Source organism: Ambystoma mexicanum, chromosome 3p, assembly GCF_040938575.1.
Source record: "Ambystoma mexicanum isolate Mex_15411 chromosome 3p, UKY_AmexF1_1, whole genome shotgun sequence".
Taxonomy (NCBI): Eukaryota; Metazoa; Chordata; class Amphibia; order Caudata; family Ambystomatidae; genus Ambystoma; species Ambystoma mexicanum.
The window spans coordinates 720125984-720153139 of NC_090925.1; the positions used below are offsets into that span (position 1 = coordinate 720125984).

Genomic DNA, 27156 nt, shown 5'->3' on the forward strand with positions numbered 1-27156 from the left:
CGGTCGGCAAACCGACTGTTGCCCGGCTGCCCGAGAGCCCATTCAACCAGAGCGATCGCTGGTACCACAGCGTTCTTGTCTGGTGTGCCCCTGATGGACATCTGCAGGACTGCTAGGTGGAGGTCGACGCACACCTTCACGATATTCTACTGCATCGACAGGGATTCCAGGGAGTAGTCCAGAGTCGGCCAAGCAGTGTTGCGCAACCGGTTTGTCTGAAGGTGGGCATGTTGAGGAGCTAAGAGATGCTTAATGTGGGGCCTTACCACCTCCCGTGGTTGTGCATGTGTGTACTGCTATGTATTCTTGTATTCATGAGCATGTGAATCCATGCCAGACCCCATGCTGGAGAAGGAACAAGTAACTTACCTGTAACTGTTTTTCTCCAGCATGGGTCTGGCATGGATTCACATGCGAACCCTCCCTCCTACCCCTCTGCGGCTCTTCTCTTGGTCCTACTGCCACTTTACGTGCTACCAAATCTGAAGATGGCTGCAAGAGGAGGGGCTTGGGTAGAAGGCAGTCATTGGCTGGGGGCAGTATGACGCAGAGACCAGTGATTGGTTACTAGTAGAAAGACTGGTCAGAAACAAAACTGAAACTGATTTTTTTCTTTACCGAGGATTCCCAGCCTGACGGGGAATATTCATGAGCATGTGAATCCATGCCAGACCCATGCTTGAGAACAACAAATACAGGTAAGTAACTTGTTCCTTCCTGCACCTCAAATTTCCCCCTGGTCTCCGTGTCACCAGTGCTAATTGGCATGATGCTGGATTTAGATATGTTGACCTTGAGCCCAGAAAAAGAGCCGTAAGTTTTGATGAGGGCAAATAGACAGGGAAGAGAGTCACGGAGATTGGTCAAGTAGGCCAAGATGCCGTCTGCGAAGAGAGACAACTTGAATTCCAGCTCGCCGCAGCATACCCCTGAGATCTCCTGATCCGACTGAATCGTAATAGCCAAAGGCTCCGTTGCAAGAGCTTACAAAAGAGGAGACGCGGGGCACCCCTGAAGAGTGCCCCTGGATAGGGACAAAGACGACGAGATGGTACCATTGACCAAAACCCTTGCTACCGGGCCATTGTAAAGGGCTGAGACCCACCCACAGAACCTACTCCCTAAGCCAAACTTCTGCAGCACCTTACCCATACAGGCTAACTAAATAAAATCGTAGTGGAATGATACTTTTTCCTGTGCGCTATTCACCCAACCTATTAAGTATTAGACGATCCAGGTTTGGGAGTCTCACAGACCGGGAATCCTCCACAAAAGATTCACCCTATGTTGAAAAATAGTTAACAAACCATTGCGAGACTATCACTGCGCTTGAGACTAGTAGTCCTCATCTGTAGTACTCAATTGCATTGTAGTTCATCATACTGTTTGTTCAAATATACAGGTCCACACAATGGATTAAAAGTGATATTTCCTTTATCCTTTGATCATAAAGTGTTAATATAGCCGACACGTGTTTCGACCGGCCACCTGCATCCTCCCCCACCAGGCTCATTAAGACCACAATTTACATAAGAGCCCCCCCACCCCTAATCGAACTCCCCCAAATAATACTCCTGCAAATTCCGCCCATATCCCCCCCCCCCCCGCAAGAAGAAACAGCCACCAACACATTTCCATAGACTTTCATTGCCTCCTACCCCCAGAGCCTCCAATCGGACCTCAAGGTGGTCAGGGGCCATCCACCAACCTGACTAACATACACCTTGTCAGGACCCCCACCAACTCCCACGTGCGGCCACTGCAAACCCTGTCATTTTGAATCAGACTCCCGGGAGGGCGGAGCCACCTGCCAGAACTTTCTATTCACCCGAACCCGTCTCCTCTTTGGTAAACCACTCGAACTCCCACTTGGGGTCTGCCAGGGCCCCGCCCTGTCACTCTTGTCCTCAGGGCCACCCCCAGGGGCCACGTCATCCAGGAGTTCCTGGATCACCCTCTGGATGTCATCCTCTGTCACCAAAGAATATTTTATAGCCCTCATACTCAAAAGAAAGAGAAAAGGGGTGACCCCACCTATACCAAACCCCCTTGGACTGGAGCCACTTCGTTAATGGGGCAGAGAGGTGTCTCCTTGCTAAAGTGAGAGCCGAGAGGTCTTGATATATTTAGACTTTGACGCCCTCTCACTCAACAGACCCCTCTTGCGCGCCAGCTCAAGGATCTTAGATTTCTCGGCGTAATAGTGGAAATGCACAAGAATGGACCTGGGACCCCTGGCAGGGGCGCTGTGCCCTATCGATCGTCAGCGCCGTAGTGTTGGAGTCATTAAATAGCTTGCTCATGATCTCTTTGAGTGTTCTAAGAGTATCGGACTGCGCCTCACCTTCCCGATCCGGAACCCCCAAAAACCTCTAGTTACTACGTCTCTCCCTGTTTCCAGATTGTCTAGCTCTAACGTGAACTTCCCCTCTCTGCGTGTCACGACCCTCGCCCAAAACCCCCTCTGGCAAACCCATTGGCCAGGTGGAGTCAGGACTCGGGCCTCTAGAGCCTGGCATCCTCTTTAAAAGCCCTCCTAGGGCCAGTCCTGGCGCCTATGGTGCCAGACTCATACACCATGAAAAACAATGTGCTTGGGAACTACTTTATTGTGTTGTCAGCCAACATGGAGGCATCCACATAGCTTGGTTGCTAGGAACCAAGCTATGTGGTCTAGTGTTTTGGGTGTGGTAGCCTAGGGACTACTTTTCCTGGATTATTTTGTTGGGGCTATTTAAACCACACCCGAGCAAGACAACACACTTTGCGTTACTTTGCAGTTTGCAACGTGACGCTTACCGTGTCCAGCTATACCCTCGAACCTCAGAGAAGCAGAACCTGCAGGGAGACAAAAGGAACATAATTAGCAGCAGCAAACCTGCAGTCTTCACCTTTAGCTACTCGCAGCTCATGAGAACAGCTTCCTTGAATCTGCACACCTCCCGGACAGAACGACCTGAAAGAGGAAGATAGAGGCAACATTAAAGAAAGCAGAAGAGACATTGCAAATTACGAACTGCTTAAAAGGTTTACCTGGCTGGTCGCCTCTCGGCTGGCACCACTCCGACATTCCACACGCGCTGAAGAACACTGCGACCTACAAGTAAAGAAGGAAAACACAGGTTAGCAAAGGCAAGACATTGCAGCGCTGCGCATAGCGCTTACTTACTGCATCATAGCGCTCTTAATGCACCATCATTTACCAGTGGGGCTCAACCAAGCCAGTTTGCCACGCTGCATCTCCGCATACCTAACAGAGAGAAAGAGACATTGTTATACAAAGAAAGGCATGCAGGATAGCAACAATACTAAAGAACAGCAATAAGACCTACCTGAACGATATCAAACGGGCTGGCGTAAGTGAAGTAACTGGACCGCATAAGCCCACGAAAGACAACACGCCCCTGCAAAGAAGGCAGGCCGGAGAGCACGCCTTACTCTACCACAAGGTGAGGAGAGGGCCCCAGAGGGGCTGAAATCATACGGGGGTGGAGGGAGGATACTTACCCCGGTTGGTCAGTCTTGAACACAGTCCTCCTGTATTTTCAGGCAGAACCTTCCCCGCAGACCACATCTGGGCAAAAGTGAGGTATACCAGCGAGTAACCCGGCTGGGTGGCGTCCCTGTGGATACCAGGTGAGCTTAACACTGCGTTCCAGTTCCAGCGCACGTCCATCTGTGCTTCCAAGGTATCAAAAGACACCTGATGTGTCTCAACTGCTTGCACGCGGTCATCCAGCGAGTCCACTTTATTGTCCAGGGTATCCAGCCTCTTACCAATATCCGCTCCGAACCCACGAATTTCCTCCAAAAGAGCTTTCATGTTGTTGACCATTTGGGCGTCTATCCGCACAGGCTGCAACGGATCTGGTGGCTGCACCTCTCGCCATGTCTTTGTCCGAGGCGTGGCGGAATCGTTGCAGAGACTGGGTCTGAGCCCTCAGGATGGGCGGGAATTTCACCAAAGAGCAACAGGACCAGGTCTCAAAGGCAGGTCAGGTCGGAGAATTCAGCAGGGCAAGGCAGGAGGCCGTCAAGGCAACTGCCAGAATGGGCGAAGATATCCAAAGCGAATGGTATTGCCGAAAGAAGTTAATATCCCAAGGACCCACCTGTTCAGTTCCAAGTTCAGGGGCGGTCCCCAAATCCCCCATCCCCCCCCCCCCAGCAAGCTCCAGGGGGGCACAGGACCAGGACTCAGGGGCACAGACAATAAGGTCGGAGAGAGCAGAGCCTTCCACCCCCAGGCAAATCCCCCTCTCCCTTCGAAGTAAGGGAGAATGGGGCCCCACCAGCTGCGACAACGCGCATTACCCCAGCAAGGAGGCAGCGCCTCCCCGCCCAAGCCACCCGCTCACCAGTCTTCCACTGGTGGCGGGGGCCGCGGCGCACCCCACCGCCAGATTCCACCAGACTCCGAACAGGCCTGCGATGAGGGGGTGCACGCAAGGCACCAAGGCCAGCAGGGCTCTCCGCTGCTCCTCTCCGCCGCGGGCGAACTCGGCCACACGCCCTGGGCCTGCCTCAGAGCTCCCAAGATCCGGAAGGGGGGGGGTGACGGTCCACTCCACACCAATCGCCGCCTCCTCCGTCCCAAACACAACACAGGGTAGTCCGTATCTCGGCCCTGCCGAGACCCAGGTACAGCAGCGCAGCTCCGGGACGCCGACACACCAGGCTGAGGCTCATAGTGAAGAAGGCGGGAATTCCGCCCAACAGCCCTCTAGGCAGGAACTCCAAGATTACGCCAACCCGGGACCCTGCACTTAGCTCACGGGGTGCTCCGGGGCTTCAGCCAGCACACACGGGGGTCCAGGTGTCGACTTTGGGGGGTGGGGGGGGGTAAAGTCCCAAAAACACCATCCAGTGAGGGAGACCGACGGAGATGCTTCAGAACATCTCTGCGCCCCCTGGTGGCCTCCAAGACTTCAATGTTTTACGTACGCTCATGGTACCACCCTTTGAGTCAATGCCCAAAGCTTCCCTCAAGGACCTCACTCAAAAGATTGCTTTTCTTATAGCCATTACGTCTTTAAGAAGAATAAGTGAGCTTCAGGCTTTATCAGTGACTTAACATTTTGTCACAATACATAGTTGTGAAATGGTCTTAAGAACACACCTGGGTTTTTCACCAAAATACATGTTTCATGTGAACCAATCCATGGAACTACCAGCTTTCTTTCAAAATCCACAAAATCAGGTAGAAAGAGCATTTTAAACTCTAGATGTTCATAGGGCAGTCCTTTACTAACCTTAATAAAAACCAAACCGCTCAGGAAAACTGATCTGTTCTTTTTCTCAGCAGCCGAGCTGGGGATCCTGCCGCAAAGGCTACCATTGCTTGGTGGATTGTAAGGTGTATTCAACAGTGTTACACCCTTACAAAACGAGTCACTTCCATTTACACCAAAGGCACTTAACACATTGCACCGGGAGCTACCCTAGCTTTTATTGCAAATGTGCCACTAGAATCTTTCTGTAAAGCGGCTACATGGAGTTCAGTCCATACTTTCACACAGCATTATTGTGTTTATACACGAGCCGGAAAGGATTCACCGGTCGGATAAGCAGTGTTAAAGCAGCTGTTTGTTTCTGTTCCTCCTTTTACCCCCAACACCATCATCTTGTACTGCTTGCTAGTCTATGTGAAGCAAGTGATTCTAAGCAGATCCGCAAGCCTTAGAAGACCAACATTACCTACCTGTAATTATCTTTCTGATGCTTGAATCTGCTCACCTCATTGCAAGTTGAAAGTATCACAAACCACATTTGAGTGTTACTCATTTCACTGTACACTTCATGCATCATCAGGCCAGATAAATAACAATTTGAGGACATTGACGGGTGAAGGATCATGGGTACTGTACATGGTGCTGTAGGTTTAGTATTACGGCAACTCCACGTTAATGTCCCATTTTATTTTCTACTTCGAAAAGAAACCATTTAATACTCCTCACCAACCACTAGATATCAGCCTATGCAAACAAAGCATGTGAATCTAAGCAGATACAAGGATTAGAGAAACTAATAAATCTTAGCGGATTTATCTTAGTTCATTCATTTGATATATGGATACAAATTAAACCAAATGCAAGCATTTAGCTCCAGAAAATATTTTGTCCTGCAGGACAGTGCTATTTCATACATGGCTTCTTCAAGGGTGCAGGCAAAATAATATTTTGCATTTATATAGCGCTATGAACCCTCAGGCATCTCAGCGTTGCTCATTACCCACGGGGTGTGGGGCCTGTGGAGCACGTACCGGTTTGACCCTTATTACGGATAATCAACATAGTGTAATAACTCTAGACCTGACTGAGGGCGGGCAAGTACCCACAGACTTACTCATCTGAAACCACGTTTTAAAATGTGTTTGCCTAAAACACATTTTAAAACGTTTTTTAAATGTGTTTTAGCCTAAAAGGCTGCCTAATATTTGGGGTTATCGTACCATTCTACGCCTTCACCAGCCTTGACCCGAGATCTAGCTACTCCCAGATTTTAGCATTTTTGCAGTAACCATGTCTGTCATACTTATCGAATCAGCTGGGCAAACATTTTGGCATTTGCCAAAACTCCACTCTCTTCTTCCCCAAACTCTCTAGCCAATTTGGTGGCCTTTAGTGTAGCCAGGCCACGTTGCCATAAAGGTGTGCATGTCGCCACCAGACTCATTGGCCATACAAAAAAGCAATTGTTTTAGTGGTTTTGGGGTCCAACAGCACCAAGTCTTGTGTAAAAATCATTTTATTCCAGAACCATGGTACGACCGTGCTTTTCTAGACCAATTTAGGTTTATATATATGCAACTATTAAAAAATGAAAGGAAAACACTGAGAAATAATAGAGCAGATGAAACCTGTTGTAAAAATAAAGTACAATCTTAAGATGGCATCTAGTGAATGGAGCAAAATGGGATAAGTTTTAATGGAATTCTAGCATCTATTTACTTACGAGCTGGTCTTGCCACTACTTTCCAAATTTGGTAAAGATGCTAATAGTTCTGAACCATAAGATGGCCTCTTCATGTGAATCTAAAATAAGTAGACTGGAAAATACTGGTGCAGCTAATTCTGGTTTCCCATATTTGTGTGCTAGGGGCAGCCTCACTGGTTTGTGAAGGTATGCACTTGTACTGACTGTGATCTCAATTCTATAGCTGTAGATATGCAATTGAAGAGAACAGTTTTACAGTTTGGCTTGCCGCACTGTTTCAAGCAAGTAGTGAGAGCTACGGACTAAGAGTACATTAATAATCGTGTGAGTATGTCTTGAAATCAACTTTGCCTATTGCTGTTGGTTCAATTTTGTATCATCCAGGGTGAAAATCAGTTTACTTTATAATTAAAAGCACTGATTTGTGTTTACAGAGGTGGAAGAAACTGGAGACGAAGAGGTGTTTGCTTGGCTGAAGTGTGCTAAAGGGCAGTCTCATGAACCAGAGAACTTAATGCCCACCCAGATCATCCCTGGCACTGGTGAGTGCTTTCCTTTTAAAACTTGTTTCACTAGTTTTTATTTTGTTTTTTCTGTAGTATTGTCTGATGGTTGTGCAATATTTTATTTTTCTACTGGATGGGACTCTACGTTAAACCCTGCTGTCACGGAGACCACCGACTGCTAAACATCTAACTGCTTGGATGGCTGTATACTCGACAAAGACTATAGAAGTGCAAAGTATTTGAAAGTCACTATATCTTGACCACAAAAATACACAATGCATCGGTTTGGTAAATAGAACAACAAAAACGTTTCATAATATCAATGGAATCACATTCAATCCTTCATTTGATCCATTCTCCGTTGAATCTTTCATAAATGCAAGTGCTGTTTGAAAATTCCCTGTCAGTAGGCTGGGAGTCCTCAGTAACATTAAGGCAGTTCACATTAAAATGTGAAACTGCAGTCACTTTAGTGTTCGCTTTGCCGTTTTTTGAGGCTTATTGCCCAACAACCAATAGTCGGACTCCCTTAGCTCCACCGCTGGAGGCCATCTACTACTACTTTCCAGAATACGTCAACTCATGTTCCATCTCCCATTCCTTCTCGAACAAGACACTCCGGGACAACACAGAAAGTTATTGACTTGGCTTGATGAGGGCACTGAGGCTGAGTGTTGGGGAGAATTTTCAGAAATGTGCGAATTCCTCTCTACCTTAGAGACCCCCAGCAACTTTGCTGGATTTTAGGACTTTTTATGTTTAACCTGGAGAGAGTGAGACCCTTTTTTCCAACTCTCTCATGTATTTTAATGTGATTTGAACTGTTTCTTTTGGATGTGAAGTCTGACAAACTCCATAGGCATCATCTTTTATATTGTGTAACACAGCACCTTCCCTGCAGTGACACGGAAGTCTTTCAGATTTCCCGAAGGTTTAAATGCCTTCTCTTGGATAAACTACAGCTTCCAAAAGCAGTGAAGTGAAATGGACTTTACTTACATTGTAACTTTCTAGACCCAACACACACTATCTTAGAAGAGGTTGCTGGAGGGGTTACTTGGTATCCCCTTTGTCTAGTTTCTCATGTAACAATTTTATGTTACCCTTTCTACAATTAATGACTGTTGGCAGTGGTTTACTTTTAACTGCCATTGGGAGTTTTTACCGCGGGCTGCATTTGCAGCTGCAGTTAAGCACGCTTGGTTGCCATTTTTATCAAAATGGCCCCCGTCTTTTTTTCGCCATTTCTTGCTGGAAAGGTCTGTCTTGAGATTTACTCTGCATGCCAAACCAGGATTAGTCCCTTTTGTTCATTTTGTCATTGGCGAGATTCAAGAGGGAAGCCTGCCTCTGGCTCCAGTATGTCTGGCATGGGCAGGAAGTGAGGGAGCTGCCCGAAACGCCCTTGTGCTTAATCCCCTTGGTTACAGGAATGCACCTCAAGAGGATTGACCAGCTGGCTGTCCGGCAAGGACAACCACCCTGTTGTGTGATTGACAGCTAGGCTGGAATGAATGGGAGAAACCTGCATAAAAGGCGAGGCTTTTTGGCTTGGAAGGCAGAGGTGATCACTGGACGAAGGAATCCGAAGAATAACTTGGAAGAGGCGCCTGCTGCAACTCCTGGACCGTTGGTTTGCCCGGTGAAGCCCTGCAGCTGTTCTGAAGCTCCGAATTCACCTTGACTAGATAAGCCCTGCAAGGACAACTTCTCCCCTTGCGTTGGTGGGACCAATCAACTCCAAAGTGAACTCGTCTGGAGATACTCTCTGAGCTGGCTGTACTTCCTTGCTTCTGCAAGAACGAAGTGCCAACGAGAGGAACACCCGATTGGAGTGCATCACTTTTAAGTCGTCCCAAGCTGCTGGAAGATCCTCTGCACTCCTAGTAACCAGGACTGACCAAGCCATAGCCACCTCAACAGAGTGCTGAACTTCAGATGCGGGGAACGTCCAAAGTGGTATCCAAGAGTCCGTGGTGGTGCTATTTGCTGAGACGCGAGGAACTGAAACCGCGAAGTGCCACTGAATAGAAGTTTGTCCTTTTCTGTTGCCGAGCATCCTGTTGTGTTGCATGAGTCCCCAGAAGTCCTCCCTCTTGTCCCCATGACTGAGGCACATGACCAACAGGATCTGCAAAGCCACACAGGAACAGAAGCCAGCTGGAACCATTTCTTCTAACAAAAGGTAATGTACAGTCTAAGAGAACTTAACTCTTGTCTTGTAACCTCACTTTCTTGGTTGAGTCTTGTCTTTGTTGCTTTTGTAGAGTTGCTTACAGCTTCTTTACTTCACAAACCTAATCAGCTTGTGGCCCTACATTGATTCTACTTTTTCTACAAAGACTTCTAAAACATTGCAATACTTTTAATTACCTACAAGAAGTGCTTCAGCTCACCTAGACTTTTGCCCAATTGACTTTGGCCTGGCTCCCTGAAGGACTCTTCTCTCCTCCTGAATGTGTGTTTTTACCTTCCTTCCAGGAAATGGTTAACTTGCTCTGCATTGGGGAGTTCAAAAGTACTTACCTGCTTCAGAATATTTGTGTGATCTCTTGTTTTATTCTAAGAACCATTTTCTTTGACCTGCTCCTAAGTATTGCTCTAAATGCAACAGTGATGTATTAATGTCCAGTGTCCTAGCTATTTAAGTCATCAGAGGGTGTAGGAAGTGTCCGTGTGCCATCCCAAATGGGTACTTGCTGATTTAGAGAAACTAGGAGTGTGTATTTTGGAGTGTATTTTCGTCGTACTATATTGCTCCCTTCTGAAGAAGGCTTATTAAAACGGATTTATTAAATTAATAAGTGTTTAATCAAGAAACCTTGAGTGTAAGAGTTTATTTGGATACTTGTCACTGTGGATCTCTGTGTAACTCCCCTACTGCTCACATTGACCCCTCTTGAGATGGGCCTGGCTGCTCAATCACGCTACCAACCTGTGTAGTACACACTTATACCAAATGTTGGGTTCCTATTTCCAGGAGGTCAAGGTTGTTGTCGTGTACCCAAAGGGTACTACTGCAAATCTTGCCTAACACTGCGTCACACCATGAGGTCATAGCAGGCCTCAGGAGCGTGCCCCATTTTCTAAGAGATCGACGTCAGACAGTTGAGATGGATTTCTGGAATCTGGCCTGGTGGACAGATTTTAGGTGGCCACCCTAGCTATAGTGAATAGGGGAACTCGAGAAGCTTGCCAAAACTCAATCAAGTTAACAATGGATAACGGTGAAGACTATTCTCAGGAGTGTGCGGGGGGGCGGGTGGGGGCAGGGGTCCCTAAGGAATCCACAAAATGAAGCACCCAATAATTCAATTTAGATGGGCATGTACAAAAATACTGTATTAATTCTAGGCCCAGACCACACACTAGAAAATGAAACAAGCAGGTGATATCACACAACACTCAATAATAAACATATACGATTACCATATGTTCTACTTTGCATTCAATGACTTCAATTAATAATATAAGGTAAGTATGTATGTAGGAAGATGGAACCAAGTCACAAGAAATGTTCCCCATCTTCAGAAGTGCAATACCTATGAAGATTGGGGCCTTGTGCCCAAAAGTCAGAATGCTTCTTCCCAGTATGTATCTGATGCATGTGAAGTACTTGTGTTGGTGAAATGTTCCAAAGAAGAGATGCAACAAAGTTACTTGTAAGTTCAGATGTGTTCTTAACTTTTAAGTTTCACTGCTCGGGTGCGACAACCAAAAAGCTGTGGAATGGAACGATACCAAGAGACTTGTCCTATGGAGGACAGGAGGAGGAAAATGCTTTATTTAGAATGTAGAATGGCTTCGGTTCTACTGAGGTAGCCCACTGGAGAACTGGTCAGTCCTCAGGATAGTCCAGGGACACTTCTAATCTCGGAGCCCCAAAGCAGAGCAGTAGTTCGTAAGGAGAAATTAAAGATTATATAATTATCCATTGGCTCACAGCAACACTGCACTTGCAGGGTGGTTTGTGCTGCAAAAGTGAAACACAAATGCCTTTTTAAAGGGTATGGAGGAAAGCTTGTCTCCATAAAATAAAGTAAAAACACAACGAACAGGGTTCCCATTGTCAGAGCAAAAAGTATGAATAAGGGGGAAAAGATTCTCCTCATTTAGGAGAACAAGTCTAGAAGCCAAGCAAACAGTGCTGGTTGTCTCACTAAGAGGTGTTCAAGCATAGAATTGATATTTCGAAGGGATTGTCCTCCGATGTATTCCTTATCTTTGATAATACGTGTCCAGCTTGCTGGCCTCGGAAATGTTTTCTGTAGAGGGCGCTGCGCGTCGACGTCCGCCGAGTCGATGTCCTTCAATGACCACCGTATCGGCGCCAACGTCACCATGCCCATAAATAGCCATGCGCTGCTTCGGTTGCTCAGTTCTGTTTTTCCGCGCTTCGTGGGGCCTCGGAACGTCGTTGCTCAGTTCACTCAGGATAACTATTTATTTCTACTCGAATATACCTTATCGTTCTGGATAGCTTCTTCATCAGAACCGACGACGCCGCGATCCGGCTTCAAGAAATGTCGAGACTGCGGTAAAAAAAATGTCAATAACAGATCCACACAGGATCTGCTTATGGTGCTTGGGATCCGAGCACCATTGTTCGGAGTGTGAGGACTGCATGTCCATGACGGCGAAAGCCTTGAAGGAGCGCAAGGGGAAGCTCGAGAGGGGTAAGTCAGCCAAAACCACCTCGAAAGTTTCGTCGGCTGAGTCGAGGGATCCGTCTCCTCGCCGTCGAAAACATTCCCATTCTAGATCTCGAAGCAGCTCCCACCATTCGTCGAGATCAAGACACTCAAAAAAGACGTCGAAGGTCCCATTCCTAGTCTTCTGTGTCCCCAGAAAGGGTCTCCTGTCGCATCAAACACAGTTCTCAAGCTGAGTGGGAGGAATTCAGAAAGAAAATGTTAAGCGTCTTCGAGAACGCGGCCTCGTCCCCCTCAAAGACAGCTGAGGGTGATACCCCGGGTGAAAAACCCAAAAAATCAAAACGCCGCGAGTCGCAGCACCCAGCGAAACATTCCACCCAAGAGCGCCATGAGCCATCGGGTAAGAAGGCACCGTCTTCAACGCCGTCGTCTAAGATTACTTCGCACGGATCGGCGCCGTTGTCAAAGGGTTCCTCGACGCGTCGATCGACTCGACGCCATCGTCGACGCCGATGAAAGAGAGGGCCAAGGCCACTCCACAGCCAACAGTGATTTCAAGGGCCTCCGGCACGACGCCGAGACTGTCGTTGATGCCCTCGAGTAGGATCCCGATCCTCTCGAGTTCTTCGAGACCCCTTCCAGTTTTTTCGACGCCGTTTTCAGCGCCTTCGAAGCCTGTTACATCGGCGTCGACGACATCGACGTTTTCTCGTCCAATAATGACGAGTTTGGCTCCTGCCTTAGAGATGGGTTTTACTCCATTTCAGAGGTCAGAGTACCCTGGACTTTCTTCAATTTATGAAGAGGGGGGAGATTCTGACCAGGAAACATTCGGGTTACAGAGGACCACACTGCCTATTGCAGAGGATTTCACTTCTGAGGAAAGAAGGCTGAAGGACCTACAGGGGTCACTACATTAGGCAAGTGGGCTGGACACTTCCCCAGAAGTGGAATTTGTTAAGCTAGACCCAGGGGAACATGCCGAAACACCCTATAGAACCCTGATGGCAAGAATTATTGAGTTTATGGGTTGGTCTGCGCCTTCACCTGTTTTTCAACAGGATGACCTAACAGATATATTAGACAAAGGCCCACAGGAGGACCCGTTTGTCCCCTTCCATGCAGCCTTACAAAGGAAAATTGCATCTAATTGGGAAACTCCCGAAGTTATCCCCGCAGTCAATAAAAGATTGTCAACCAAGTATAGTGTAGCGTCTGCTGACCCTGAATACTTATCAAAACACCCGACTCCAGAGAGGCTGGTGGTTCAAGCAGCAACTTCATCTAGCAGTAGGACCGCTTACCCTACTGTCCCACAGGATAGAGATGACAAGAGGTACGATTCTATGGCGAAGAAAGTTTTCTCTGCCTGTAGTATGGCGTTGAAGTCCATCAACGCCACCTGTACGCTCGCCAGGTTCAGTCACACACTATGGGAGTGTGCTTCATCAGCGGCTGACTGCATACCCGAAGGAGAGGAAAAGGAAGCCTTCCTTAACATTATTAAAGATGTCAAGGATGCCATGTGCGAATCACTTCAAACTGGAATCGATTCCGCTGACAGTATTAGCAGGGCCATGGCGGCAAGCACATCAATCCGCAGGCATGCATGGTTGCGAAAGTCGGGCTTTGCTCCAGATGTACAGGCCAGACTTTTTAATATGCCCTTTGACGGCTCTTTTTTATTCGGGAAAAAGGCTGATGACAGTCTGGAAAAGTTAGACTTCTAAAGCAGCAGCAAAATCTTTAGGAGATGCTATCCACCAACCTTCTTTTCGCCCCTCAGGAACCTCTGGAAGAGGAAACTCCTTTCGCTATTATTCCACACTCGGGAAAGGCAGAGGACAGCCGGCCTAAAGAGGCCAAAGGAGATCCACCCGAGGTGGACGGGTCAAAAGTACTAAGGCTGCAGCAGCAGCAGGTGCCTCTTTACCCTCGGCATCTGCATCAGCCACCCCCATACCACTCTGAGGCCTTTCCACACAATACACCTGTAGGGGGCAGGTTAACTCGCCATCTGACGGAATGGCAGGCTATAACGTCAGATGATTGGGCATTGGAAACAGTTGCCCAGGGTTACTGCCTACCCTTTCTACACATTCGTCAGAGTCATCCACCGGGGAACAGCTCTCTGAAAGTTTCAGATCCGCTCCTCTTGCAGGAAATTATAGACCTGCTAGAGAAAGGTGCCATAGAACCGGTACCGGTACCTGTAGCGGAAAGGACCAAGGGCTGGTACTCCCCCCTACTTTCTCATACCAAAGAAGGACGGAGGACTGAGACCCATCCTGGACTTACGAGAATTGAACAAGTTCCTCAGGAAGTACAAGTTCAAGATGGTAACTCTCTCTCAGATCCTTCAGGCCCTCCAGCTCCAGGATTGGCTGGTATCTCTGGACCTTCAGGATGCTTATTTCCATGTGCCAATCCATCTCAAACACAGGAAATACCTGAGGTTCGCAATTGGCAACTCTCATTATCAATTTCGAGTTCTGCCATTTGGGCTGACCTCCGCCCGTGGGTCTTCACCAAGCTGATGTTGGTAGTGGCGGCGAGTCTAAGGAGGGAAGGGATCCACATCTACCCCTACCTGGACGACTGGCTTGTCAGGGCTGTATCTTCGGAACAGGCCCAGGCTCAGCTAGATTATGTCTGCCACTTCCTTCACAGACTGGGCTTCTCCCTCAATTTAAAGAAGTCACAGATGATACCATCACAGAGACTCCAGTTCATTGGAGCGGTCCTGGACACTTCCCTGGGAAAAGCCTCGCCACCAGAGGTGAGGCCTCAAGATATTCTACAGATGGTCACCAAGTTTCAAAATGCCCAGCGTCTCCCAGCCTTCGACTTTTTGAGGTTGCTAGGCCTCATGGCATCCTGCATCTTCCTTGTGCCAGAGGCTTGCCTGAGAATGAGTTCTCTTCAGTGGGCACTGAGAAGTCAGTGGTCGCAATTCTCAGGGAGAATGACAGATGATCTCCGGATTCCGGACAAGGTAGCCCGTGACCTTCAATGGTGGGCCTATCCGGAGAACATCTTGAAAGGAGAACTGTTTTGGCAACCATGGCCAGAGATAACAGTAGTCACAGACGCCTCGCTCACGGGGTGGGGAGCCCATGCCAACGACTTCACCATCAGCGGTCGTTGGTCTCCATCGGAGTCCAGACTACACATCAACCTATTAGAGCTGAGAGCAATCAGACTAGCGCTGAAAGCTTTCCTGCCATCAGTACAGGGGAGAAATGTCCTGATAATGACGGACAACACGGTGGCCATGCACTACCTCAACAAAAGAGGCGGCGTAGGATCACTGCCACTGTGCAGAGAGGCGATGCAGCTCTGGTTTTGGGCAATCCAAGAAGGAATCTCTCTATCGGCTGTCCACCTAGCCGGAGAGAAGAACTTGACAGTGGACGCTCTGAGCAGGTAGAGCAAAGTCTCCCACGAGTGGGAGCTAGCTCAGGAAGTCCTTCAAGAGATCCTCACCCCTTGGGGAGCCCCTCAGGTGGATCTGTTCGCCACAAGCAACAACAAGAAGTGCGATCTGTTCTGTTCAAGGGAATTTCCCCCGAGAGGAGCTCTAGGAGATGCGTTCGTAGTGGACTGGGAGTTTCCACTCCTTTACGCGTTCCCTCCAGTCCCTGTTATTCCTCAAATGATCAGGAGGTTGAGAAGATTCCGGAAAACCTTGATCCTAATTGCCCCAGATTGGGCCAGGAGAACGTGGTACCCGGACCTTCTAGATATGTCCATCTGTCCTCCAATCCGTCTTCCACTCAGAGAATCGTCTCTCGCAGAAGGGAGGTCAGGTTCTCCATCCAGACACCAGAACCCTCAACCTTCACGCTTGGCTTCTGAAAGGTTGAGGTACAAGGATTGGGATCTCCCTGATGACGTCATGGAGGTGTTGCTTTCGGCCAGAAGACCGGCAACAAAGTCTTTATACCGCTGCCGTTGGAACAAATTTTGCAGCTGTGTAGGGAAGAGAATATCGACCCTTTTTCATGTGGTACACCAACGGTGTTATCGTTTCTACTCTACTTGGCAAACTCAAGCCTTCAAGTGGGCACTGTAAAAGGCTATCTTGCAGCGCTTTCTATCTTCAAGCGCACTGCGGAGGAACCATCGTATTTCAAAATTCCTCTAGTGGTACAATTTCTCAAGGGACTAACTAATGGTTACCCTCCAAAACCATTCCAGGTTCCCTTATGGGACTTAAATTTAGTCTTAAACTTCTTAATGGGCACTCCGTTCGAACCACTTCACTCTTGCGTGCTGAGATTTCTCACGCTTAAAACTGTCCTATTGGTAGCACTAACATCTGCTAAGAGGGTGAGCGAGCTACAAGCTCTCTCCTGTAAACCCCCACATACAATCTTCCACAAGGACAGAGTTGTCCTACAGGTGAAGCCTAATTTCCTCCCAAAGGTGGTTTCTGAATTTCATATTACTCAGAAAATGACCTTGCCTTCGTTCTACCCTCCTCCCCATCCGGGGAAAGAGGAGGAAAGGCTACATAGGCTGGACCCTAGGTGAGCTCTCAGCTTTTACATCAGCAGAATGGCTAGGATCAGGCAAGCAGAGCAACTGTTTGTAGGATACTCGGGTCACAAGTTGGGACTACCCATAACAAAACAAACCATCTCCAGGTGGATTATTTTGCCCATCCTGGAATGTTATAGATTGGCAGGGAAAGAGCCACCCCAAAATCTCAGGGCTCATTCAACCAGGGGTATCGCAGCCTCTTCGGCTCTCCAAAGAGGGGTACCGGTCCGGGACATCTGTGCGGCTGCCACATGGTCGTCCGCACGTACATTCACAACATTTTACAATCTGGATTCCTCCACTGCTCAAGAGACAAGATTTGGCAAGGCCGTATTACATTTGGTCCATCCCTAAGGGATACATAACTCTCACTCCCGCCTTCAATTACATGCCACTGCTATGGGAGTCTTATCAAAGATAAGGAATACGACGGAGGACACAATCCCTTCGAAGAACAAGTTACTTCTTACCTGGTAACGTTCTTTCGACGGGATGTTCCTCCGACGTATTCCTTAACGCCCCTCCCAAACATCCCTGCAGTGATTCCCTGTGGTTGCAGCTTACGCTCCTTCAAGGTCAATAACCAATTCAGGCATGACTTTTCTTATGCTACAAAACGGAACTGAGCAACGGACGCAGCACGTGGCTATTTATGGGCATGGTGACGTCGGCGCCGATACGGTGGCCGTCGAAGGACATCGACTCGCCGGACGTTGACGCGCAGCGCCCTCTACAGAAAAAAATTCCAAGGCCAGCAAGCTGGACACGTATTAAAGATAAGGAATACGTCGGAGGAACATCCCGTCGAAAGAACGTTACCAGGTAAGAAGTAACCTTTTCATCTCCCTAACACTGGGCACGCATACTCATTGTCTAATCAAGGATGACACATAGTGTTTTGACCTTGCCTTGCACAATAGTTTTACAGCCAGCTATCATGAAACATTGGTATTCTGGGATCAACTGCCAATGATCATAACTTCTGTCCAGTCATTGAGTTCGAGACAATTCTCCACCATCCAAGATTGAATTAACGAATACACTGTGTACTCTTACCTCCCATCCCCTTTCCTCCATACTGCATGGACGTCCCTTCCAAGGGACAGGAGATGGAATCTTTTTCACCAGAAAAAACTCTTCTTCCCCTTCAAATTTAGAGGCGCGCGCAGGTGCGGCCCTGGGAGCATGCGCTGCCCTAACTACGCCCTCTGGTGCTGCACCTCAGTCCCGCGTAGACAAGAACAGGCCGAATTCACCAGCGCTCCTGGGTTTGACTTCGGTCATGTAATTCCATGCGCGGATACTTCTTCTTGGTCTTTTTTTATCATTCAGCTGCTCAGTCCTCAGGCGTCACGCTCCTCCCCGGCGCATGTCGACTTCCACAGGGTTCAGCAGGTGTCCATCCTGCGACATCAGACCCCCATGCCCTCTGCCTACATTGCCTTGGCCCAGACCATGGTTGGCAAGCTTGTACAGAGTGCAACGCCCTTTCATCGAGGTCGCTAAAGAACATACTAGCCAGGTGCAGTTCTTCCAGAAGTCACCTCCATAGGACCTTAAGAACTTTGTGAAAATCGAGCCAGCCCCAAGGTAAGGCCTGTTTCCCATAGCACACCGCAAAGGAGACTCCTTCCCAAGGACTCACCCGTGTGGGAGGGACCGCTCACGTCCTTGTACCAGCACGTGCACAGAGGCTGCTCCAGCAACCGGCCTACTGGCCGTGGTATCATCGGATCCTCCCTGTGACAATGTTGAGAGACCAGAAGGTTCTTTGACCGGGTCTACACCCAAGGGGCTCTGCCCTTTTACCGGCATTATGTCCGAGGGGGCACGCACTAGTACCAGCAATACGACAAAGGGGGCGCCTAAATGCAGCTCTACCGACCCACGGGTAGAGGGTGTCACACCTACCGGTTCTAGGCCCGAGGAGGAGGGTAGTCCTCTCGATCCACACTCAAGAGTCTTGGAGGAGGTTTGGCCCGCTGAGCAACACGACGCAGGCACGTGGCAGGCAGCTCGACAAAATGGCTGTGGCGCCAGACATCGGCACCCGTCCGACGCCATTCGAGGAGTTCGGCGAAGAACGAGTGTCGAGGTGGGACTGGCCTCAACCAGGTACATGGCCTACAGCCTATCCTTCATTTGCGCAGGGCAGGTTCCTTCGGTGTAGGTACGGGCACGGTATGCAGCGGCTCCAGCAGCCTCCCTCTACCCAGTTTGTATCCCCTACCAAAACAGGCATTCCACTGCAGACCGATGTAGTCTCCCTGGCCAAGAGTGGTTGGCTTAAGCCCCACTCTGTCCAGTTGGTCAATCGACGCTTGGATGCCAAGTACAGGCAGATGGAGGGGAATACTCTTGCTATCGGCCCATCCTCGGCCACACTCCTCGGTGATTGCTGCGGCATCGCTAAACTCCAATCCTCAGTCATCCTCTGCCACCTCCTCAGCAAATCTGCTAGGCAAGGAGAACATCTTGGAGGCGTACGGGAAGAAGCTGTATTCCAACACGTCCTTGCATCTTCATCAGGCCAACGCCGATGCCATGCTGGCTGCCGCTAACCAAAGGTTATGGCTGGAAATTGTGGACTTCCTCCCGGAACTCCCTATGCAGAGCCAATCCCATTTTAAAGCGGGACTGGCTGAGGCGAAGTTGGTGGCGCAGCCATGAGGACGACAGCCTGGCCCTTTGCAACGAAATTCAACCCGGTGGTCCGGGAACGCATATTAGACCTGCCGTTCTAGGGGGGGGGGTTATGGGGGGCTTCTTCCACTCCACCACGGAGGAAGAGCTGGACAAGAAGAAAAACAGCTCAGAGGGCCAAGTCTTTATCCATCTTGACAAAGACCACGCACAAATCAAATCGTACACCCAGTCACAGCAGCGCTCTGACAAGGGGTGTACATAGGGAGGCTTCCTTGGGCTTCCAGGAACTGAGATCCAGGCAGCCTGACCGCTCGCCGACTCCAAATCGGCGCAACAAAAAAAGGGGGTGGGGGGGCAAGGGCTTTTTCTAGTCCCCCTCCTCCGCGACAGCCTCAGAGGGAGAGAAGGCAAGACACATCCCTTCGGGTCCACGTGTGTCTCCAGTGGGTGGCATTCTTGCTCTCCATGCACATTTCTGGCATCGGAATATTGCGGATCCCTGGATCCTCCCCGTAGTATCCACGGGTTACTGCCTACCCATCCCAGCCTCTCCTCCCTCAAGTTGGGACAGTAACTCTTCTGGTTGGCGATCCGGTCGCTCGTAGAGAGCCAGGCAGTGGAGGAAGTCCCAGCCTCCCAGCGAGGCTTGGGCGTTTACTCCAGGATTTTCGCCATTAGGAATAAGAACCAGGCAGGCCTGAGAGTTGTGCTGGACTTTTCCACCCTCATCCTCTCCTTACCCCTACACAAATTCAAGATGTTTAACCCTTTAAGTGCCATGGGTTCCCCCCCCCCCCCCCCCCCAGTGCCAAGGCCTTTTTTGATGGTTTCGGTATGTCTCCATTCAATGCCTTGTAACTTTTTTTTTACATGAGATATCTCTGACAAATTTGGCCCTTTTTTCCCCACATGTAGGCGGTCTTAACGCCACCCAGGAATCCTAGGTTGCTGCGGGGGGGTTTGGGGGGGAGGGGTGAGAGATAATATCCAAAAAGGGCGAACATTTTGTGTTTATTTTGTTTTAAAAAAATGGCAACAAAATAATGGACAAAGAAGCCTGTGGTTTTTTCCTTGTAAGAGCTAGGAACAAATTGTTTTCTGTGCTGAATTCCCCATTTTCCTGGCTTTCAAGAACAGGTTGAGAGGAAACAAAAAAAATGTATTTTGATGTGGTTATCAACCGTTTTGTGAGAGGCGTTTTTGGCCATTTTTGCCAATTGGACATGCATGGACGGAATGAAAGAAAAGGGTAGGAAAACCGAATTGGAGGACAGAAAGGCATACATTTCTGAAAAGTAGACAAAATTACAAGTTTAGGAAGGGGTGATTTGCGCGGGTCGGGTAACAACTAGGTAGGGGAAATTGCCATAGTTTGCTGAAAAATCAGGAAAATGACCGAAAAAAAAGTTATGTGGTGGACATGGTTGGCTTGGTATGGCAATGGCTTCTATGAATTTTGAGAAAAACAATGCTCCACTACATTCCCCCAACTCTTGCAGTTAGGAAAGCACACATTTATTGTAGTGTTTCACAAAACAGGCAATACCACAAGCCAAACATTGAGCCATGGTACACAGGAGTTTTATGTTTACGGCCTGAACAGACATACTTAGCATGTGTGAATCAGGAAAACCAATGTGGTGAGGAACGGCAAGCATACATTTTCTGAAAGAGCACAGGCAGACCTTTTCAAGGGTAGGTGACTTGCGCAGGTTACAAAAGTGTATAGTGCCTAAAGCAGCGACTAAATGTAGGGCACATTTGGGAAATTAAAGGGTTGTGTGACAAAGGGCACCAGCAAATGGGTCGAAACTTTATGAAAACTACACAAACACATCAAATGTCATACCTTCCCGTGTTCCGATGAAAACGGTACCTCACATGTGTGGGTGCACCTACCTGGGCATCAAGGGGAAAGCCTAAAAGACCCCTAACCCAAGTCTGTTCCGACAGCTGAAATGCACAATTTTTCCAGACGGGCACACCATACAGATATGGGCCTAGGGTGTCCAAGCCACCAAGGAAAACGGGGAACGCCATGCATTTCCGAAAAGAGGACACCCGTGGGAATTCGCAGAGGTCTGACTTGCTCAAATCAGCCCCGAATGTATTACCCAGAATCCCCGACAAAGTGGACACACCCAGCATTTCTGCCCATGGTGCCGTCTGCTTTCCACTTGAACGAGGAAATAGTCCTTCCTACGTTCTTTGCTGAGCATAAGGACGAAGCACAGAGTGTGCTGCACTGCCTGGATGTCAGGCGTGCCTTGAAATTCTACCCGGACAGAACCAAGGGCTTCCGCAAATCGGACGCCCGGTTTGTCACATTCGGAGGCTCAAGACCTGGCTATTGGACCTCCAAGGCCTCTATAGCCCGTTGGATGGTCTTGGCCATCAAAGAAGCTTACGCGGGACAGCATAAACCACTACCGGACAACGTGCACGCCCACGTGGTCGGAGCCAAGGCAACGGCCATCGCATTCCAGCGGCATGTCCCCTGGCAAGTTATAAGCAGGGCGGCTACTTGGGCCACTCCCTCAGCCTTCTGAAAGCATTACTGTTTGGATACCGGCTCTAGATCTGATGCAGCATTTCGGACAGGCGGTTCTCAGGAACCTATTTGCTTAAGGAGGGTCTCTTCTCCACCCTGGGGCTACATTCAGTTGTTATTACCATGCAGTATGGAGAACAGGGGACTAAGTTAGTCACTACGGTGAGAAGCTAATCATTTCTCCAGATATGTTTCATACACCCTTGTCTGTGTAATATGGAATTGGGTTTTTTCTGTGTAGTTTGTGAATATCACTCCCTTTCCTTTAGGCAGTTGGAATAATGGGAGCGTAAAAAGGTTATATATAAGGATGGAGACAAACTGAATCTCTATTGGATATGCTGCTGCAGTAAAACAGAAGACTGTTGCCATGCGATTTTCCAGGAAAGACTTAAACCAGGCAACCTCTGAGGTAGTGAACACTGCGGCCTGTTGAAATCTCAGAACCAGCAAGGCATGGTTTACCAAATCGTACACTGCAGGCAAATCCTGCAGCAAGTACATATTGCCCATTGTCCATATACTGAAGTGACCTTTATTGAAAATCCAGCAAGGCGCACATTGTCCCATATGCTGGCCTGTTAACAGATTGCCATTTATTCATAATGTTTTCATTTGAAAGATGTTCTAATAATTGCATATAGGCCACCTAATCAAGCATTTTTTTTGTATTCAAATCTTTTTATTAGTTATGCAAAACCTATTCCAAAATTTCAGTCCGTTGACTTTGCACCAGTTAGAAGTAACCATCAACCACTTAAATTGCCACTCTTCAAAAGAACATCAGCAATTGTCAGTTCCCCTAGTAAAAATGTTCAACAACCCCACTCTAACCCCCTTACATCCACTCCTTTCGACGTTACCTATCTCCACATAGTGCCTTGTTGTTTTGTACCTGAAGACAAATTAAGGAGCCTTAGTTCCCTAATCCTCGGATGTCAAGTAAAGTCCTTGTGCATAGTCTTAATAAACTCCACAAAGCCCCTTAATTTCTTAAGGAATTTGGGGTATTTGTTATGCAGGGAATATGTCATTCTCACGTATAAGAAGTCTCCACATTCTACTCATCCACTCATCAGTGAATGTTATCCCATTCGATCTTGCAGCACTTACTTGGCAGCCATTGGGGCCTATAGAAACTCTGAAGTGGTCTTCTCTTCCAACCAGATTGTCAAGAAGCATGTAACGGGACTCTCGAGACTCTACCCGCCCATCAAGAGGCCACACCTTCTGTGGGACCTCAATATAGTGTTGGGTGCCAATGCTCACAAACCATTTGAGCCAATGGCGTCAGCGGACACCAGGCTGGTCACCATGAAGACAGCCTTCCTAGACAGCCCCAACTCTGCTCGCAAGATAAGCTAAATCCATGCGCTGGTCGCCTCGGATCCCTATACTGCGTTTCACAGGGATAAAGAAGTCTTGCGCACACACCCAGCATTCCTACCTAAGGTGCCTTCTGCATTCCATCTGAATGAAGAAATAGTGCTGCCTATGTTTTTTGCTGAGCCCGAAGACAAGGCACAGAGTTCTGCACTGCCTGGATGTCAGTCGTGCCCTAAAATTCTACTTAGACAGGACCAACGGCTTCTGCAAATCGGACACACTTTTTTTCTCCTTCGGCGGAGCAAGACCAAGATATCGGGCTTCCAAGGCCTCCATAGCCCGTTGGATGGTCTCGGCCATCAAAGAAGCTTACAAGGGACAGCATAAGCCACTACCGGCCAACATCCACGCCCACACGGTCCGAGCCAAGGCAATGGCCATCGTATTCCAGCGGCATGTCCCCTGGCAAGTCATAAGCAGGGCGGCCACATGGGCCACCCCTTCGGCTTTCTGCAAGCTCTACTGTTTGGATGCCGGCTCTAGTTCAGATGCGGCTTTCGGACAGGCGGTTCTTAGAAACCGGTTTGCTTAAGGAGGGTCTCCTCTCTACCCTGGGGCTACACTCTGTTGTAATCGCCCTTGCAGTATGGAGGAAAGGGGACGGGACGTAAGAATAATTACAAGTTACTCACCGTAGTGACTAACCTACTTTCCTCCATACGTCCCACCATCCTCCCCACTAATAAAACTAGTGTCATTAGGCAATGTTAATCTATTGGAGGCGCGTCTTTGGGGACTGAGGTGTAGTGCCGGAGGGCGGAGTCAGGGCAGCGCATGCTCCCAGGGCCGCACCCCTGCGTGCCTCTAAATTTAAAGGGGAAGGTTTTTTCTGGAGAAAGGTTGTCTACCGTCCCTTGGAAGGGACGCCCATGCAGTATGGAGGAAAGGGGACTAAGAGTACATTATTTACTACATTGAGTAACTTATAATTTCCATTTGCTGGGGTAAAATACAAATTGATTAATCAGGGTTGCTGGTCCGGGTATGTGTTCAGCCCCAGCCTCTTTGCAATTCCATCCCAAACCCTGGGCGTAGCCGCAGTTGATGGCAACTCACACATACCGTCGGGGACTGAGCCAGCGAAATCTACATCATGTATCTGAGCGGTCTACCAAGCTCCTGTTCTAAGTGACGCCATCCCTTCCTCGATCGTGAATCTACCCAGTCTCTTATCCGGAACTGAGAGTCCTGATGGTATCTCCATAAATGGGGCATAGCCAAACCACAGCCCTACCCACCCTGTTTCCTGTTCCTATGCAGAGTTGCGGCTGCAACAGTCCGTTTTGGGACCTCTAGTGGGAGCACTTGGAATAAATATAGTAACGTTGGCAGCAGAATCATTTTTTTTGTTTCTATTCTGCCCATCAGAAACTACGCCTGCAAACTCTACTTCCCCAGGTCTGCCCTAATTGCACTATACAACCCCAGATTGTTTGCCTCATAAAACCCCCCACACTTTGCTGATAACTGGATGCCGAGGTAACTAATACTCCTCGCTGTCCATCGGAAGGGAGAAGTATTCTGCAGCCCCACCACCCTCTCTCGGTGATTAGGTCAAATTCAAAGCCGCACACTTATCCAAGTTTATCTTGAACCTGGACAATACCTGGTACCTCCTCATCAGTATCGGCATAAGGGACAACTCCGGCTCCAAAATTACCAGGAGGATGTTATCCGCGTATATCTTTTTTTTATGTGACGCTCCTTCGTAACTGATGCCTTGGATGTCTGGGTCGGCACTAATGCGAACCACAAACTGTTCTACCAATAGCGCAAACAGTGGAGAAAAGGGACATCCCTGCCTCGTACCCCTGAAGAGTCAATCCCTCAGACAGCTGGCATTTCACCGACATTCTACCAGTGGGCTCCCTGTACAATACAAATATTCCCTGTATGAAGTCCTCACCCAGGCCAATCCTGCCCATCACCTGACATAAATGTAAGGCGACTCCACTCCCTGCAGAAGAGGGGGAAACTGGTATGTGAACTTAGACTACAGATTGATGTGGCATGCCTCCAGGAGACGCACCTCGTAAGGAAGAACACAATTAGGCTGAGATCAAAACAATAACCGCACCAGTTTTTCTCAGCAGGCAAGAGCAAGGGGATGGACGTTTTGGTGTGCAGGAGAATACAATTCGTAGTCGTTAAAACTAAAACAGACAGAGGGGAGATGCACTCTCGTAGAGGGTTGGTTTAATGGGGCATTGTTATCAATATCCTCGATATATAGACCCAACAGTTGTCAGAATTAATACTGTAGTGTGATATTGAGGAAATGTGTGGATTTCGCTGCATTAGACATACTTGCAGGGGATCTAAACATGGCGTTTGACCCCAATTGGTATGTGTTTAGAGGCTCATACAAGGGCACTGCACAGCTGTCGGGGCATCTGTTGAAGGGGTTAGGGGAGGTGGAGCTTGTTGACTCCTGTCGGCATGCCAATCCAGACATGAAAGATTGTTTATTTTAATCCCATATGCACAAGATATATTCCAGAATCGATTACATTTTGGCGGGGAAGGATTTTCTTGCAGGTTTTGAGTCTTGTAAGATGGGCACCATAACATTCTCTGATGATGCACTGGTATACATCACATGGGCCTTGCCCCTCTCTCCCCTTCCCCACCGGGAGCAGAGGCCCCATTTTTGTAAAGTAAATTGCATGACGTTGTTGGCCGGAGTCAGATTGGAGAGGATATTCAGCAGTACTTTAGGGGGAAAGCTCAATAAGAGACGAGTGAGGGGGGAGGGGGAGAAATCGGGTGGGACACTTTTAATCCATATTTCTGAGGCTTGTGGAATCTGCTTAGATCACATGCTGTGCATAGGCCGACATCTAGTGGAAGCAGCAGAGTATTACAGTTGTTGTTTTCGAAATTTGAAAAGGTATGTCGACAGGGCGTGCCAGTAATACTATCCCGAGTGTCACGTCCACTGTACCCATGGTCCTTCACGTGTCGAGGTTCCACAGATTGTCCATCCCCCTCCCCCCCACCCCCATCGTAGACGGACTGCTTGTCAAACTATGCAGATGATTGTGGCTTATCCCCCTAGCAGGCGATTATGAGCAGGACGCTATAGTGGTATTAGACATATATGAATTTATACGAGAATGGATGGACAGGAGTTGCATGGCACTTAACCATGGGAAAACGGAGCTTATGATGGTTTGCTCTAGACATAGACTTGATACACTTGTGCCAGAATACCAATACTTTCTTATTGTGGGACATAATATTCCGACAAAGGAAAAAATAAAGATCCTAAGAATAACACTTGATCAGACATTGAGCATGTCTGCTCACGTAAATGGCCTGGTGTCAGCATTGGCCTATTACATCAGACTGCTCTCTCACATCCGCTCTTTTTTATCTCAAAAAGGCTGTGAAACCCTTGCTAGAACCATTGTTTCTGCAAAAATTGATTACTGCGGTTCACTTCTTATAGGAGTGAATAAAGCGGAATTAAAAAACTTAACGTTTTGCAGAATAGCACGGTACGAGCCATCATGGGTCTATGAAAGTTTGTGCGTATGTCAGAAATAAGAAGAAAACTACACTGGCTACTAATTGCGGAAAGGATTTAGTTCAGGTTGCTTACCATTACCTTCAAATCTCTTATTGGAACCTTTCTGGAATGTATTGCCAATAGACTAAAACGGAAACATGTGGTATGCTCCCTTGGCTCAAATGGTGACAAAAGTTTACGAGTACCAAGGGGTGCTTGCTGGTCTGCGGCTCTGACAAAATGGAATGCGTTACCATCGGCCCTAAGAAATAGTTTGACGCTTGAGGAGTTTGAAAACAAACTCAAAAACACAGCTATTTAAATGAGTGAAAGTTCAGCTCCCTATATTCAGTGGATGTCCCATTGATTGTATTTGGCACCCGTATACTTCCGGGCCACTTTGGTTGCGCATAATACATT

The 27156-nt window shown here is 48.4% G+C and overlaps 1 protein-coding gene across 1 annotated transcript in view; it reads left to right on the plus strand.

Annotated features, from left to right (window-relative positions):
* Positions 1–27156, plus strand: part of KDM3B (lysine demethylase 3B) — a 2029046-nt gene that overhangs the window by 1071321 nt on the left and 930569 nt on the right. The window contains exon 12 of the mRNA XM_069651588.1: positions 7371–7478. Within this exon, the coding sequence (XP_069507689.1) occupies positions 7371–7478 (108 nt within the window). The remainder of the gene's footprint in view (positions 1–7370; positions 7479–27156) is intronic.